We start from the raw sequence: 13,773 nt of genomic DNA on the forward strand, positions 1-13,773 counted from the left end.
AAACAGTAAAACTTTAATTCTTAAAGCATTAAACAGAATTATTGGAAATAAAAGTATAAAAACAGTATTTTAGGGACAGTCAGAAAGACTGGGATTAATCCTTAATTTCAGTTTAAATAACTAATGTTAGTTTAGAAGAATGGCTGAAGCTGGCCATTGGTTGTGTTATCTTGCAAATCTAATTTTATATATTTTAAAAATGTTCTTGATTGTGTTATGATGATCTTTAAGTCTCTCATATAGCTCTTATAATTGAAGGAACAAAGAGGATAAAAAATGGAACAATGGAGATATTTTTACATCCTAACATTTGTGGGAAAAATGAGGTGCAGAGCAGTAGCAATGATTTAATTTTAAAATTCTCCCCTAGTAACTGTGTATTGAATCAACCATTTGAAACCTTGCAGGGGCAGGCTGGGGTCATTTAAAAAGCTCTGAAAGATTGTACCTCAGTCTGCCTCTTTTCCCACCTTCCAGATTATATGTTTACTTGAAAACTGTGGTTACTAAAGGGATTGCTCAAAGAGTGATTGCTTAATGAGACCTTTTGCCTCGAATGACGATTTTTTTTTGACAGCCACAAAACCATCACTTCCATTTGGTTTAGATTGTGATTGGAGCATAGCCTGGTACTTAAGTAAGGAGGTCAAACAAATGCTGAAAACCTCATACTGTCTTGAATGCAACTGAACAGACAAAAAAAAAAAATCCAAATCATACTGGATATGACCTCAAGTCTTAGGGCAAACTTACACAAAGTGTAAACTCTCCATGGTGGTTGGTGCTCTCTGACTGCCCATCAGTTGCTTTCATGCTCCTTGTTCATGACAGGTTATTTTATCAATGTTGTGAACAATTAAACCAGCAGAAGAGACCAGCAGTGGCAGCCCTAGTTGGGTGGGGAAAGGGAGGAGGGGAAAGAACGAAATAGAGAGGACAGCTTGTATTTATGAGTCTATTTTCTGAGTTCGTAAAAGTCAGTTAAGAATGCATAACCAGCCCCAGAAATTATTTTAACTGCATCTGCTTTTGATGGAAAACATTTTGCATAGCTGTGAGCTCTTACAAAAATGACAAATCTCCAAAAAACCCTCCAAACTACTTGCAACTGGCCTGAGTACTGGTATAAGTTTAATATAATGTAATTAACTGTGGCAGAGACAATAAATAAAAGATGTATTACCTCATACCATCTATTTTAGTCAACAGCTAATAAATTTTGTGTAGTATCTTTCTTCACCTGTCCAGGGAAAAATTCAGAGGACAATCTTCAAAGAAAAGCCTTCGCATGCAACTGATGGGATGTTCCTACACTGAAAATCACAGGGAAGAGCTGCTGTTCCATTCTCAATAAGTAGACAGTGTTCTGTGGCTTTTATTTGCAAGCCTGAACTTCCTGGGAAATGGCACAACTCTCAGTGCTAAAAGAACCATAAAAATAACATTTTTCTGTTGTCAAAGTGTACCCCGAGTCTCAGCTATGTGGATTACAGTCCAGGAAGGATTTATCATTAACATGCTTTGAATAACTGTTATATAGTGCTGCAAGAATTTTCCATGTAATAACAAACACCACTTTCTATTGATTAGTTGAAGAACTTGTTTTCTGTATAGAAAATGTATGTATGTCTCCCTTCTTTCTTTACAATACAAGTAGCATAAGCTTTCACTTGCAAACTCGCAGGCAGCCTTCACTTATAACAATCTTATACAGTAGTTCTTATAATTATTATTGGCAAGACTTATTCTTATTTTAATATCTTTTAAAGCTGCTTGTTAAGAGGGTGAGAAAAACTTAAGCCTAAGATTTCTTTTGTACAGGTTGTTACTTTTCCTAGATTAATGAGACCAATTATAGTTAATACTTGTGTTCCTCGCTGCATCCAGCTTTTCTGCTCACATTTAAAATAATTTTTCCCTCAAATCTAACTTCATAAAGCTCTTTTTCCTTTTTCTCTATGAGAAAAGTTTAGTTGCTTCCGGTTTTTTTGGGTGTTTTTTTTTTTTTTTTTTTTTTTTTACCTTTACTGATTTGCAAGAAATGGAAATTTCACTTGGGCTCAAGCAGTCTTCAACTCAAAAGATTTTTGTGTTTGAAAGGATGACAGAGTGTGCTGAGACACCTCTGTCCTAATCCTGCCTCCTCCTGCATGAGGCACTTAACCTCCCTGTGTTCTATCTATAAAATACATTTAATAATACTTAATGGTTTTACTGCCCTTTGAAAATGTAAAGTGCTATGTGAGTGCCAATTATTTTTATTATGTTCCCTGATGGAAGGCCTCAACATATTTGTGTTAAATGGTTACTGCTAATGCACTTTCTGGAATAATCTTTGGTTAAAATCTGCAACCATTGCAGAAAACCCCCTGTGTTTAAGTCAAGGCTGACACAGTGACAGGTGTGAGAAAGTCAGGGCTTGGCAGCACTCAGCTTCACTGGGTACCTTTGTGTCCTGGCTCAGGGATGGGCTTGAGCCACAGCATTGCCCAGCTTGTCTTCTCTCCAAGGAGGAAGTCTTGAGCTTCGGGCATCCAGCCTGACCATCCACCAGCATAGGACAGATCTGCATGCAGTCAGATAAATCCTACAGAATAATTTGCTTTTGCTGCTGTTCAGAGAGAACTTGTGGTCCCTAAAACTCACAGGAGCATTTCCCAGGTAAGGGCTGGCTCCTGAATTTGTCAGGAGAAGAGACTGTATGTCTGACTAGTGGCAATTTTCTGTCACTACCAATGAAGTGTTTCCATGGCCCTAAATTCTAATTGTGCTTGGAGCAAAGTATTGCTTTGAATGTGTGAAATTCTACTTGCCTAATTTATTTACAAGCTTACTCTGGAATAGGACACTTGAAATAGGGTGGTATTTAATATATCTGATGTAGGCAGGTTGCACTTGGTCATAGTTTAGACTGGTGTGTACCCGAGGAGAGAAAGAGTGGTTCCTGTACTGAACAAGGAATTGGCTACCTTGGACCAGGAATGGCCTCAGGAACTTTTTAAACTCCTCATTCTGAAAAGATATGGACTGGACAGGTCTGAAAAAGCATGTACTTTTTGTACAAGCAGAAAACATTGAATGAAGTCATGATAACTTTACATATTCCTAGAAAGAAGCTGAAAGGGTTCTCATTTACCTGAGAAATGCGTTTTAGAATCATCACATTGCAACTTTTAAGTGGAGGCAGAACACACCAGCTCCTAGAAATGGGTTCTGAAATAAAAGTGACAAATGTGACATCCCTGCAGCATCCTGCTCCAGGGACAGTGTCAGGTAGGGATTTTGGCTGGATGGTCTACATCCCAAACTGTCAGGCAGCTTTCCTAAGCCAGTTCAGGGAGGGTTCAGTTCCAGGAAACCTCCACTAGAGGTGAAGAGCAAAAGCTTGCTTGATCTTGACTTTCAGTATGAATACAGACTGTGAAAGCAGGGCCTCATCTTCCTTCTGACTTTTAGGGTTTTTGCCCAAAACCCCAAACATTCCTAACCGATATTAAGTTTACACCTGTAAATTGTAATTTTTGTTTTTCAAAAAGAAGTTTAAAACCATTGAAGCTGAAAATGTAAAAACATGAAGTACAATTTTCAAAAGGAATTAACAGTAATTAAGAGCAGATGCTGTTCTCTTAAATTGAATTTCTGAGAGATTGTTTACACTCAGATGAGACAGTATGCAAGTTTGGATTGGTGTGCTGCTATACTATAATTATACAGGCTGAAAAAAATAGAGAATTGTGAAAGAGCAGACAAAGTAGTTAGAGGCTCTTACAGCTGTGCCACTTGCTTTGTGTTTGCCTTTCAGATTTCCTCCCAGGAGCTCAGTAAATTGTAGCTAATTTTTTTCTGACCACACTTACAGAAACAAAAGCAATATCCTTAAAACAAAAAAAGAAATAACTACTCTTCTAGCAAAATATTTGGATTGAAATTGTTGAGGTTTAGAGATCTTTCATCTTCAATCTTCAAAATAAGTCTTGATTTAAAACACTGGTGTTGTGCAAACAATTAAACCAATATGTCCGTGTCATACTGTAAGTGCCCTTAGGAGGAAGAGCTTAATAAAAGCGTCTTATAATTTTGGTCAGAAGATCTGTGGAAAGAATTAGGAATGAGTAGCATTATAGAAATAGCTGTGTGAATACTGAGGCTCAAAGAAAACAGCGTTTGTGGTTCTCTGATTCACTTGGCCTCAGAATTTGTTTTGCTCTGCTGTTGTGTACAGAAAAGGCTATAGTCAAGGTGTGGGTTTTAGCCACCTCTTAACTAAGAGGTTTCAGGGCTCAGCCTTAAAGGTTGAAGAGGCTGAGTGATCCTTGCAATTTCAGAACAGAATGTCATCTTATGCGCTAGATAAATGCATAGATGCAGTCCCACCACTCTCTTTAAAGTGGAGAGGTTGGGTACCAAGCTTGTGGCATTAAAACAGGCACAGATTTCACCACTTGATCAAACAGTGGTGACTGAGGTATTGGTCCTTCAACGTGCTTTAGGTTAGGAGGAATACATGTTTTTCCTCTCTGTGGCTGTTTTTTTGAGAACTTGCCTAGGAATTATTTTGCTGTTTGCCTTTCATCTACTTAGACATTTTTCTCAATACAAGCCTCTCTTTATTTTGTTGCTTTATTGGATGGTTGCTAGCAATTAGGTTGCAGCACCCACCACTACTTTCTGCTGTCTTTGCCAACCTAATTAGCGTTCTGTTCCAAATGTGGTCTATTACATGACTGTCGCATGACTGAGGTACTGTACTGAATTGTAAACAACAACCTTTTCAGTGGTTGTTGCCACTTCTCAAAACACTGCATTAAGACAGAAGAAAACAGTGGTCTGTCTGGACACATTTAAGACACAAAATCTAAGTGTTCTGGTTTCCCACAACTTTTTCGTAGAGTTCAATATCCTGGTTTTTGCCATAGGAGGTATTATAAACATTTCTGTTGCTGTTAAGTTAAAGACATAGTAGAAAAGCTGGCAGGGTTTTAAGACTATAGTGTTCAAAATATTCATAAGTTTGCTGGAAAAAAAAAAGTGAATAACAGTGATAAAATTATGGATGTTATTAAATTGAATAATGTGATGAAGATAAGGGCAGACTGAAAGAGTCTGCAGTCCTGGTCTCACTGTCTCTAAGAGAATAGCTGAACTGGAAAATGCTCCAAGAAAGACAACATTGTTTCAAAGGTGAACAGAATAAGTTTCATCAAAGGAGTGACTGAATATACTTCAAATGTTTGGAAAAGAGAAGTGAGATGATAACCTAGGGAATGATGGAATCTTCCAATACAATAATTAGACTTTTCAAGACGCAATAAGAGAGAGATGTTTGCTTATTGTAGAACAACAGGAGATTGTGATTTACCTAGTGTTAACTGAGAGTATGAAAGTTCTTACTGGAGACTACTGCTTCAGAGTATAGAAAACATATCAGAAGTGCATTAAATGCCATATTGGTTCAGAAGGCACTTGGAGAAACTTGGAGAGAAAAATGTTATGGGACATCAATCACAAAAAGACCATTTCCAGCTCTGCAAGTCTGAACTGTACACCTCTGGAACATGAGGAAACTTCCTGTAGAAGCCTATTTTTCCTGCTGTATTTTTTGCCATAAACATCTGGTATCAATTTCTGTTGTAAATGGGATACTTTGATAAATGGACGTTTGCTATTGCTTTTTAAACTATTAATTGCTTTTACTTCACTTTCCTTCAAAGCATCGGGAGACAGACTCATTCTTTATGACACAATAATGTTTATATTCTTGCAAAAATTGGTTGACATTCATCTTTTAGGTACACATCATGGTAATCAGGAGATACAGTATAAACATATAGGCTGGATTAGAGTTGGATCACATGTAAAAAGAAGAGTTTCCTTATCATTTTTTTCACATTTACTTAACTGATTTTCAGCAGTCTGAACACCCTGTAGTTGTGTCTTATTAGTAGAAACTGCAAAATTTCATAATAATCCTCAAATGTTAGTAAGTGCCAGTGGAGGACTTCCTGTTGAAGGATTAAATCTGCAATGACATTGGATATTGGATCTCAGACAATGGCAATTGCTATGGAAATTATTTCTCGTAAAATGGGTAGCTACTTATTTGGTCAAAAGTCAGTAAGGCAAATGATGAATTTATTAGTTTCAAAATTATTGGTAAAATGTGACACACACACACACAAACACACACACACACACACACACACACACACATACATATACATGTGTTGGTAGTGGTTATTTCAGAGAACTGAAGAGTGCACAATGTATGTTACCTTAGCAATTAATGAAAATCATCTGAGCTTTATGTTGTTCCTTACTGCAATCAAAAAACTTAGAGCATAAACCACTTTTCTCAAGGGTGTATGCTTTACCAAATACTATTGCCAGTAGTCCTTGTATTGCCTAAACTCCCAGGTTTCAAAGATATTTGCTGATTTTTTTTTTGTAAATAGTTACTGCCTTCCTTTTTTTTAAGATGGTGGGATCATACAGTTTTGGACTGCCAAATCTAATGTCATGCTTGCCAAAGCAGGGATTTTAATAGCTTTTACTCCGTGGACCCACACCTGCTTTGGGGTGTCTTTGGAGAGATTTGTGTCCTATTGTCACTGATGCAGCACATATTGCTGCTTTATACTAGGAAGGAATATCACTTAATTTGAACATTGCAGTTTTGCGTTCTACAGAGAAGTTTACTTGCCCCTTACTCATAGCTGAATATGCTAAAGATCATTACAGATTTTCAGAAGTTCAGATTTCCATATTCCTACAAGAATTTGTGGCACATTCTTAACATTTCTTGTTGGCAGTCACTCGGAAATGCTGTTGATTTATCTGTATTTGAAAAAAAGAGGAATGGTCTAGGCATGGCTTTTATCCTCTAAGCATCCTTCTGCTGCCAAACATATGATACATGTCAGATAGGATGGACTAGTGGCAATCTAGGTTACTGATATTGAATGTTATAAGATCATGGAATTAGGCATTCTGGTATATGGAGTGAGATACAGGTTACATCCAAACTGCATCCAATTAGTTAATTTATCAACAGTGAAGTGAATGTCTGCATTCTTCCTTAAAGCACAGTAATCAAAAATTTAGAATTAAAAAATACTGTCTGAATAATTTTCAAAACTTTCCAGCATTAAAAGAGTAGTGAAATTTGAGAATTATGTTCACATTTACACATAATTTCAGCAACACTAAAGTGCAACATGCTCTATGTGATGAACTGACTAATGATTTATTCATAATTTAATTTAAACATCTGTTAGATTATTCTGAATTAACTTTCTTGAACAAGAGTATGTCTTAAAAGAATTATTAGATCTTGATTAAAGTTTCAAATTAGAGCAAATTCAAGGAACTTTAATGTGATGCTTAGGTAATAACTACTTTTGTTGTTAACAATGCCCCTTGATTTGCAGTCTGACTTGAAGCCAGTCTAGCTGCCAGCATGGCCTTCTCTTTGTTATGCCATTACCTTCTTAATGCTATTCTCTTTTTGTTTGGATCTTTATCCATTGCAGTCCTTCAACCCCTCTAGACTATTTAGCTTCACAAACAGGAATTAAATTCCTCTGACTCCTCACCAGAGGGCATATTTTTCAATGCTGTATTAATTTTAATCTTTCTCTGCCATTCAGATTTCTCATCCCACTTGCAGGATGGTTAACAGATTCAGATAACAACAAGATAATTCAACTTTCTTATGCTCTCTCTCAGAGACTTTTTATGAAGTTCATTGTCTTCATTAGATGTTTACCAAATGCCAACAGGACATCTGAACTATGACTTCTGTTTTTTCCATAAAAATTGTCTATGGTAAAGAAGTAAACTGTATGTCCTTCCTTTAGAAATACTTCACACCCTTTTACCATACTGAAATATGAAATCTAAAATATTTTCATTCAGTGAAATGAAAGTATTTCATTCAGTGAAATGAAAGTATTTCATGGTTTTACAGTATTAGTTATCTTACAGAACTTTGTTTCATCAAAGAAAGCTGTGTTTCATCCATAGCTTCTCTGGGCAGGACATTCAGTTTTACCAAATAAACCAACTAGCTAGTTTTATCAACAACAAGATAATAAATTTAAAATGTCTCCTAAAAAGCCATTAAGGCAATTATTATGTATTGTCATTTTAAGGCAATACTTAATAGGAAACCTGGTGTTTATTATTTGTTCTTCATATAGACATTTTCTTTCTGCCAGTTTTGTGACTGAGTGCTGTAACCAATGCTTTGTAGTTAAGAATGTTGCTCTTTTAAGTTTCAGCTTTATTGTTCAAGCTGCTTGGTGACTCAGTCAAGTGTCATTTCATCAGTCTTTGAAGTCTGGAAATAAATTTTGGACTTGCTAATAAAGGAAAAATACAGGAAAAAGCAATTATTTATTTCCTCTATTGTTACCACACCCATAAAAACAGCAGGTACTGCAACTGCCTAAATTGACTTCTAATGGTTTATTTTAGGTGGGTTTTATTTCAAACGTGTCAAAGCTGTTTCCTTCTATTGAATGATTTCTTACCAATAGATTGATCGGCTCTCAGATATTTTCATTAAATATATGAACAACTGTTTTACCAGATGTAACAGTATTTTCTAAGTTATTGTGAACTGCATTTTATTTGTTCTCTGCCTCTCTCTTATTTGAAAAGCATATTTCTTGGCACATCATTTGGCTTTTAAAATATGTGCCTTTTTTCTTTTTCTCAAGATAATATTCAAGTCTATGTCAGGTATATTCCTCAAAAATGACTCAGTATATGCCTTCAGGGAAGACACAACACAGAAGGAAAAACCCTGCTATTTTGGGCTGGTAAGGTAGTTTACCATGTATTCTGTATTCTGAAGATTAGTATAAATTATTACAATTACCCCAAAAAATTATGGCCAGTTTCAATAATGTATTTCACTTGTAACACTGAGTAAAAGATAAATAAAATATATTTTAAGGCAAGTTCTGCACATTTTATTTTAGGAAGTTCATTCTAATTTCAAGGAATAACTTACACAAGATCTAATAAATTGTATTATGCAATCTCCACTTCAGTTATATTTCTGGATTGAAAACAACATTCATGAAAAGTGAGAATTCAAAGCAGACAATAATTCAATCTCTGGCATGAAATGAACACAGAGAGGACCACTGCGATTATGGTTACATGGTCACCATTATTTCTTCTATTTCATTTTTTTGTAGTATTGTTATAAACCATCTCTTATTTTACATTTATTGTCTCTAAAAAGTGTTTAAATACAAAGTACTTACTTCCTCCATGTTCTATAGTCCAGTAGGAATATACACAGGTGTTTCATTGGTGAATTCTGATTGCACAAGTATCAGCATTTGCTCCATAGTGAGCATTTGAAATGCTCTGTTGGTCTCTCTTCCACACATTTCACACTTCCAGCACAGTGAATTTTCCATGAGTCTGTAAAACAGCATTCCACCAAGAGAACTGGTCTGGGGTTAGTTGATTAGAGCTGTCCCTTCATTTTATAGCAGATATTTTTCCATTTTGCCTCATGCCCCAGGCAGCGTGGTGCTGGAGCAGACAGATGCCCCTTTCTGCAGCGTGCACCTGGATTCCCATGCCCCTGGCAATAGGTGTGAGGATGGAGATGATGTCCATGCTCTTCTCCCGATTTTTGGGAAGAGTACAGCCAGCACAAAAACAGTAGGCTAGAAAGTTCTGACTGTTCTGACTGACACTGGGAGCCCTGGTGGACAAAACTCAGCCCAAAAAATGAAGATAACAAATGTCTGTTTTATTACTCTTTTTGGTTATCCAGCTCTAAAGCACTTTTTAACTTAATTTTCTGAATAATGTTATTCCACTTACAAAACTGGAGTGTTTTTACTGTCTCCTGTTTACTCTTTCAGGATTTGTGGATTTAACACTCCATGATCAGGTCCATCTACTGGAATGTGCCTGGTTAGAAATACTGATGATCGGCTTAGTCTGGCGCTCCATGGAACACCCAGGAAAACTTTCGTTTGCACCTAACCTGTTACTGGACAGGTCAGTCTGCACGTTGCTGTGAATTGTTTAAGTTAATTTATTTCTGCTACAATCAGATTAATTTTTAGCATGGTATCATCTCACCAGTACTACAATTTGACTGTACATCATATGTCAAGCAGGCTTATGGTAGGTGAGACTGGAAAACGAATGTTCAGGAACGTGACACTGCTCATTTATTAGACAAATAACAGACCTGACATTCATCTGCTGCTTGAAGTACTTTCTTTCAAAGGTAGCAGTAAATTTATCTTATAATCTGTACTGTTTGTTGCAGAAGTAATTTAAATTAAAAACTGAACACTATTCATTTAATTCGGATAGGTTTTTTTGTTTATTTAAAATCCTCCTCGGTTTTCTCAGTTAGAATTAATTTATCCAAGCAGCCAGACAAAATTTTGGAAAAAAAATCCTCATAGAATCTGAAGTGCAGTTTTATTTATTTATAGAGAATATATTAAGTTTGGGGGTTTTTTTTTCCTAGTGAAAACGGGAGACAAATATGACAAACACATTGACAAACAGCTCTCTTCACTAAGCTTTTTTTTTAGACAGTCTTGCTAATATGCTAAGTATTTCTGAGAGAAAAAATATGGATCTGTGCTGTATGACCATATCCTAGATTTTAGCTGGTAGTCTTCATGTTAAAAGCAGGAAGACTGATAATTTAAAATACATTTTCTACTATCTTAATGTAAGCTCAAACTCTCTTTTCCTAGTCATGTGAAATATTTCAATTAAATTTTCAGACAAAATTTCTTAGGATAGATTAATCTTAGCTACTGGTGGTCCTCCTAGTTGTAGACACATAGCAGAGCTGGCAGGGGAGAGCTGCTGTGCACAGAGGTCACTTCAGGGCAGACTTTGGCATCTTGGTCCAAACTGGAAGTGGCAGAAGAGCCACAGTGAGATGGAGTATATAGCGAGGCAGCTAAGAACTGGGCAAGCTCCTGACCTCATCACATAGCTGCCAGGGCAGAGGGGTGGCAACAGAATGTCAAGGGCAGTGCCCTCAGCTACTGCAGCCACCAGCTGAGTAATTTAATCAAAATTCTCATTTGCAGAAAAATTTCCTATGATCAACTTGCACTGGTGACTGTGGGGTACTGAGTTTCCATGGTTGCACTCATGCAGTGTTAATCCTTTGATTCCCTGCCCTCTATTTGCACACACCCCCCAGGACTTACTTTTAGCATTTTAGTAAAATACAAATGATAATACCAAACAGGATAAAACATAATATTCCCAGTAATAGAGAAATGTTTATTGCCTTAGGAAAACCTATTCCACTTGTGTAAGCACAATGATCTGTGAGCTGTGGAACTAGATATGTATAAAATACATCCTCATTTTAGGTACAGAAAATATCTGCTTGTCTAAATGTAAGTATAGCCTTCATAAAAAGCTGCAACAATTTAAAAATAATTTTTAAATCTTGGTCTTTCTGAACGTAATGCTCTCAGTAAAATGGAGTTTGAGCAGTTGATTTACACACTTTTAAGTCAACTGGATTAAAGAAAACCATTGCATCCAACTAGAACCACATATTACTTCAGGGCTTTTTGTTTTCTAAGTTTTAATTAAGACTGTAAAAATGTAGATCTATTACATCTTCTAATTTTCAAATAATAAGAAACATGCCTCTAAGTCATCATATATTTGCCTTACTCCATTTAGTAGGGATATTTGCAGAAAGTAAAATAATAAATTAATTGACTCTGGGAAGCACTAATATGCTAATCAGTTAAATAACTCTTAATTTACTTGTTAATTAGTGCTAACAATATTTTGATGTGTTAATTTGATCTGGGAAAATTGGCTTTTGAAAATGTTATAGAGCAAAACTCTGTTGTTTTTCAGGTTTGAGAGGGCAGGACAGACACTGGTTCAAAGTCTGTTTCACTCAATGAAGTCCTTCCACTGCATCAAGTATTCATAGAACCATGAAATGGTTTGGGTTGGAAGGGACCTTAAAGATCACTAGTTCCAACCCCCTTCCATGGGCAGGGACACCTTTTACTAAACCACATTGCTCAGAGTTCCATCCAACACTATATTTAGTGAAAACTCTGTGTTGTTAATACAGAGCTTTACCACTCTTTGTGTGTTCCTCGACATCTCTGTGATCATTCCGTTGCAGAGATCCTCTCTGATTTGAGTACCTTTTCATTTGAGCATTCAAGCTTATCGTGATTCTAACAGATTCTTTCTGTCAAGGATCTTTGATATAGGTAGTCGTTTGTATACATCTGTTCCTAAAGCTTAGGTCACACCAAATTTTATTATACAATTTTTCTTGCCCTTTCGCTAGATATATACAGTCCTGTCTTGTTAACATCTATCTGAAATATCACAAAAATAACCTTGCAACCTTTGCTGTTTTTTGAAAAAATGTGATCTTTCTTCTCCCAACTCACTCCTCCTACTTGGGTCATGTTACACATATGCTTGTCTTGTCTCTGAAGATCTTTTGGAAACTGTCTTTTCTAATTCTATGCAAGTCAGCCAGCTACATTTTAAAATAAATACTTCTTTAACTTTCCTTTGCGACAATTCACACTTGAAAGACTTCATGAAAAAACCTGTAAAGCAGACCTTAGCAAATAATTCTATGTTGCTTTTTAAAATTTTTCTTTGCCTGTAAGAAAATAATTACACAATTAAGTTGACAGTATGTGTAGACTGCTGTCTTCTGTATGGATGAATATAATCACATTATCTCTTTTTTTTCCCAGTCTGCATTGTAATTAGGCAGTGTATTTTGTGAGGTAATGTACCCTTTCTTATTCTGTTAATGCATTACCCAAACACTTGAGTCTTGGTTCAAAATCAGGAATTTTAACAGTCTCCAGTTACATAGGACTAGTAGATTTTTAGAGTGTACAACTGCTGCTATTAAAATGCTCAAATAACAATAATTATAGATTAGAAAAACAGACTTAATCAGGAAATAGAATGGCACACTCACAGTACTTGCAATTATTGTACAGTACTTAGTAAAATCAAATAAATTCAAGACTTTTATATTTTGTTTTTGAAAATTAGTATATTGTATAAGGCAAATTTAGAAGTTTAAAGGCTTAGGTTTTTAGTAGGACAAACCAGATGTTTCCTGTCTGGAGGGTTCCCAAGAAACTAGGCTTTAAAAATGTCATTAGACCAGGGTTGAAATTTGTCAGGCCTGACAGTAGACTGTTTATAATTTTGAAGAAAATGCAATGTTTCTTCAAGAATAAGAAAGTCATATTTTACTTCAATGAAAAAGGATTTGTGCATTCAGGTATCACGCTGATCCCAGGTTACTCAGAGGCTTGAAACATAATTATAAAGACACTCATGATAGAAATAGCTGGATTGCTGAATCTCACTTGAAACATTCTCAGTTTCAGCAAAATGGCAAATGCAGTGTTGCATTTTAAAAAGGAAGCCTGGTGACCACAGTAAAGGAGCTGATGGGTTGCCATCTAAAGAAGAGAATTGGCTGAAGTTGAATGAAAATTACGCCATGATAGTCACTGTGCATTTTATAAGAGGAAGCCACAAATACACTGAAGTCCTTTAAGAAATTAAAAAGCAAGTAGATGACGGACATATTTTCGAATTTCCAAAAAGTATTAAACAAGTTCCAAATTTTATGTAGACAAGTGTGATGGAATGTATATGGGAGAATAATAATTCTTATCTTCCTAAGCAGCATTCTGAGTTGATCTTTCTATCTCACTGTTATCAGCAATTAGTTCTATA

The 13,773-nt window shown here is 35.9% G+C and overlaps 1 protein-coding gene and 1 long non-coding RNA gene across 3 annotated transcripts in view; one reads left to right on the plus strand and one right to left on the minus strand.

The window, feature by feature from the left end:
* The window catches only part of LOC135296689 (uncharacterized), a 43,734-nt gene extending 33,854 nt beyond the window's left edge, over nt 1-9,880 (minus strand). For both annotated transcript variants that reach the window (XR_010358699.1, XR_010358698.1), the window contains exons 1-2: nt 9,276-9,880; nt 754-889 (exon numbers count right to left, since the gene is read on the minus strand). This is a non-coding gene — a long non-coding RNA (uncharacterized LOC135296689). The remainder of the gene's footprint in view (nt 1-753; nt 890-9,275) is intronic.
* The window catches only part of ESR1 (estrogen receptor 1), a 163,702-nt gene that overhangs the window by 132,585 nt on the left and 17,344 nt on the right, over nt 1-13,773 (plus strand). Inside the window, 1 exon segment of the mRNA XM_064413347.1 lies at nt 9,891-10,029. Within this exon segment, the coding sequence (XP_064269417.1) occupies nt 9,891-10,029 (139 nt within the window).

Source organism: Passer domesticus, chromosome 3 (assembly GCF_036417665.1).
Source record: "Passer domesticus isolate bPasDom1 chromosome 3, bPasDom1.hap1, whole genome shotgun sequence".
NCBI classification, from domain to species: Eukaryota; Metazoa; Chordata; class Aves; order Passeriformes; family Passeridae; genus Passer; species Passer domesticus.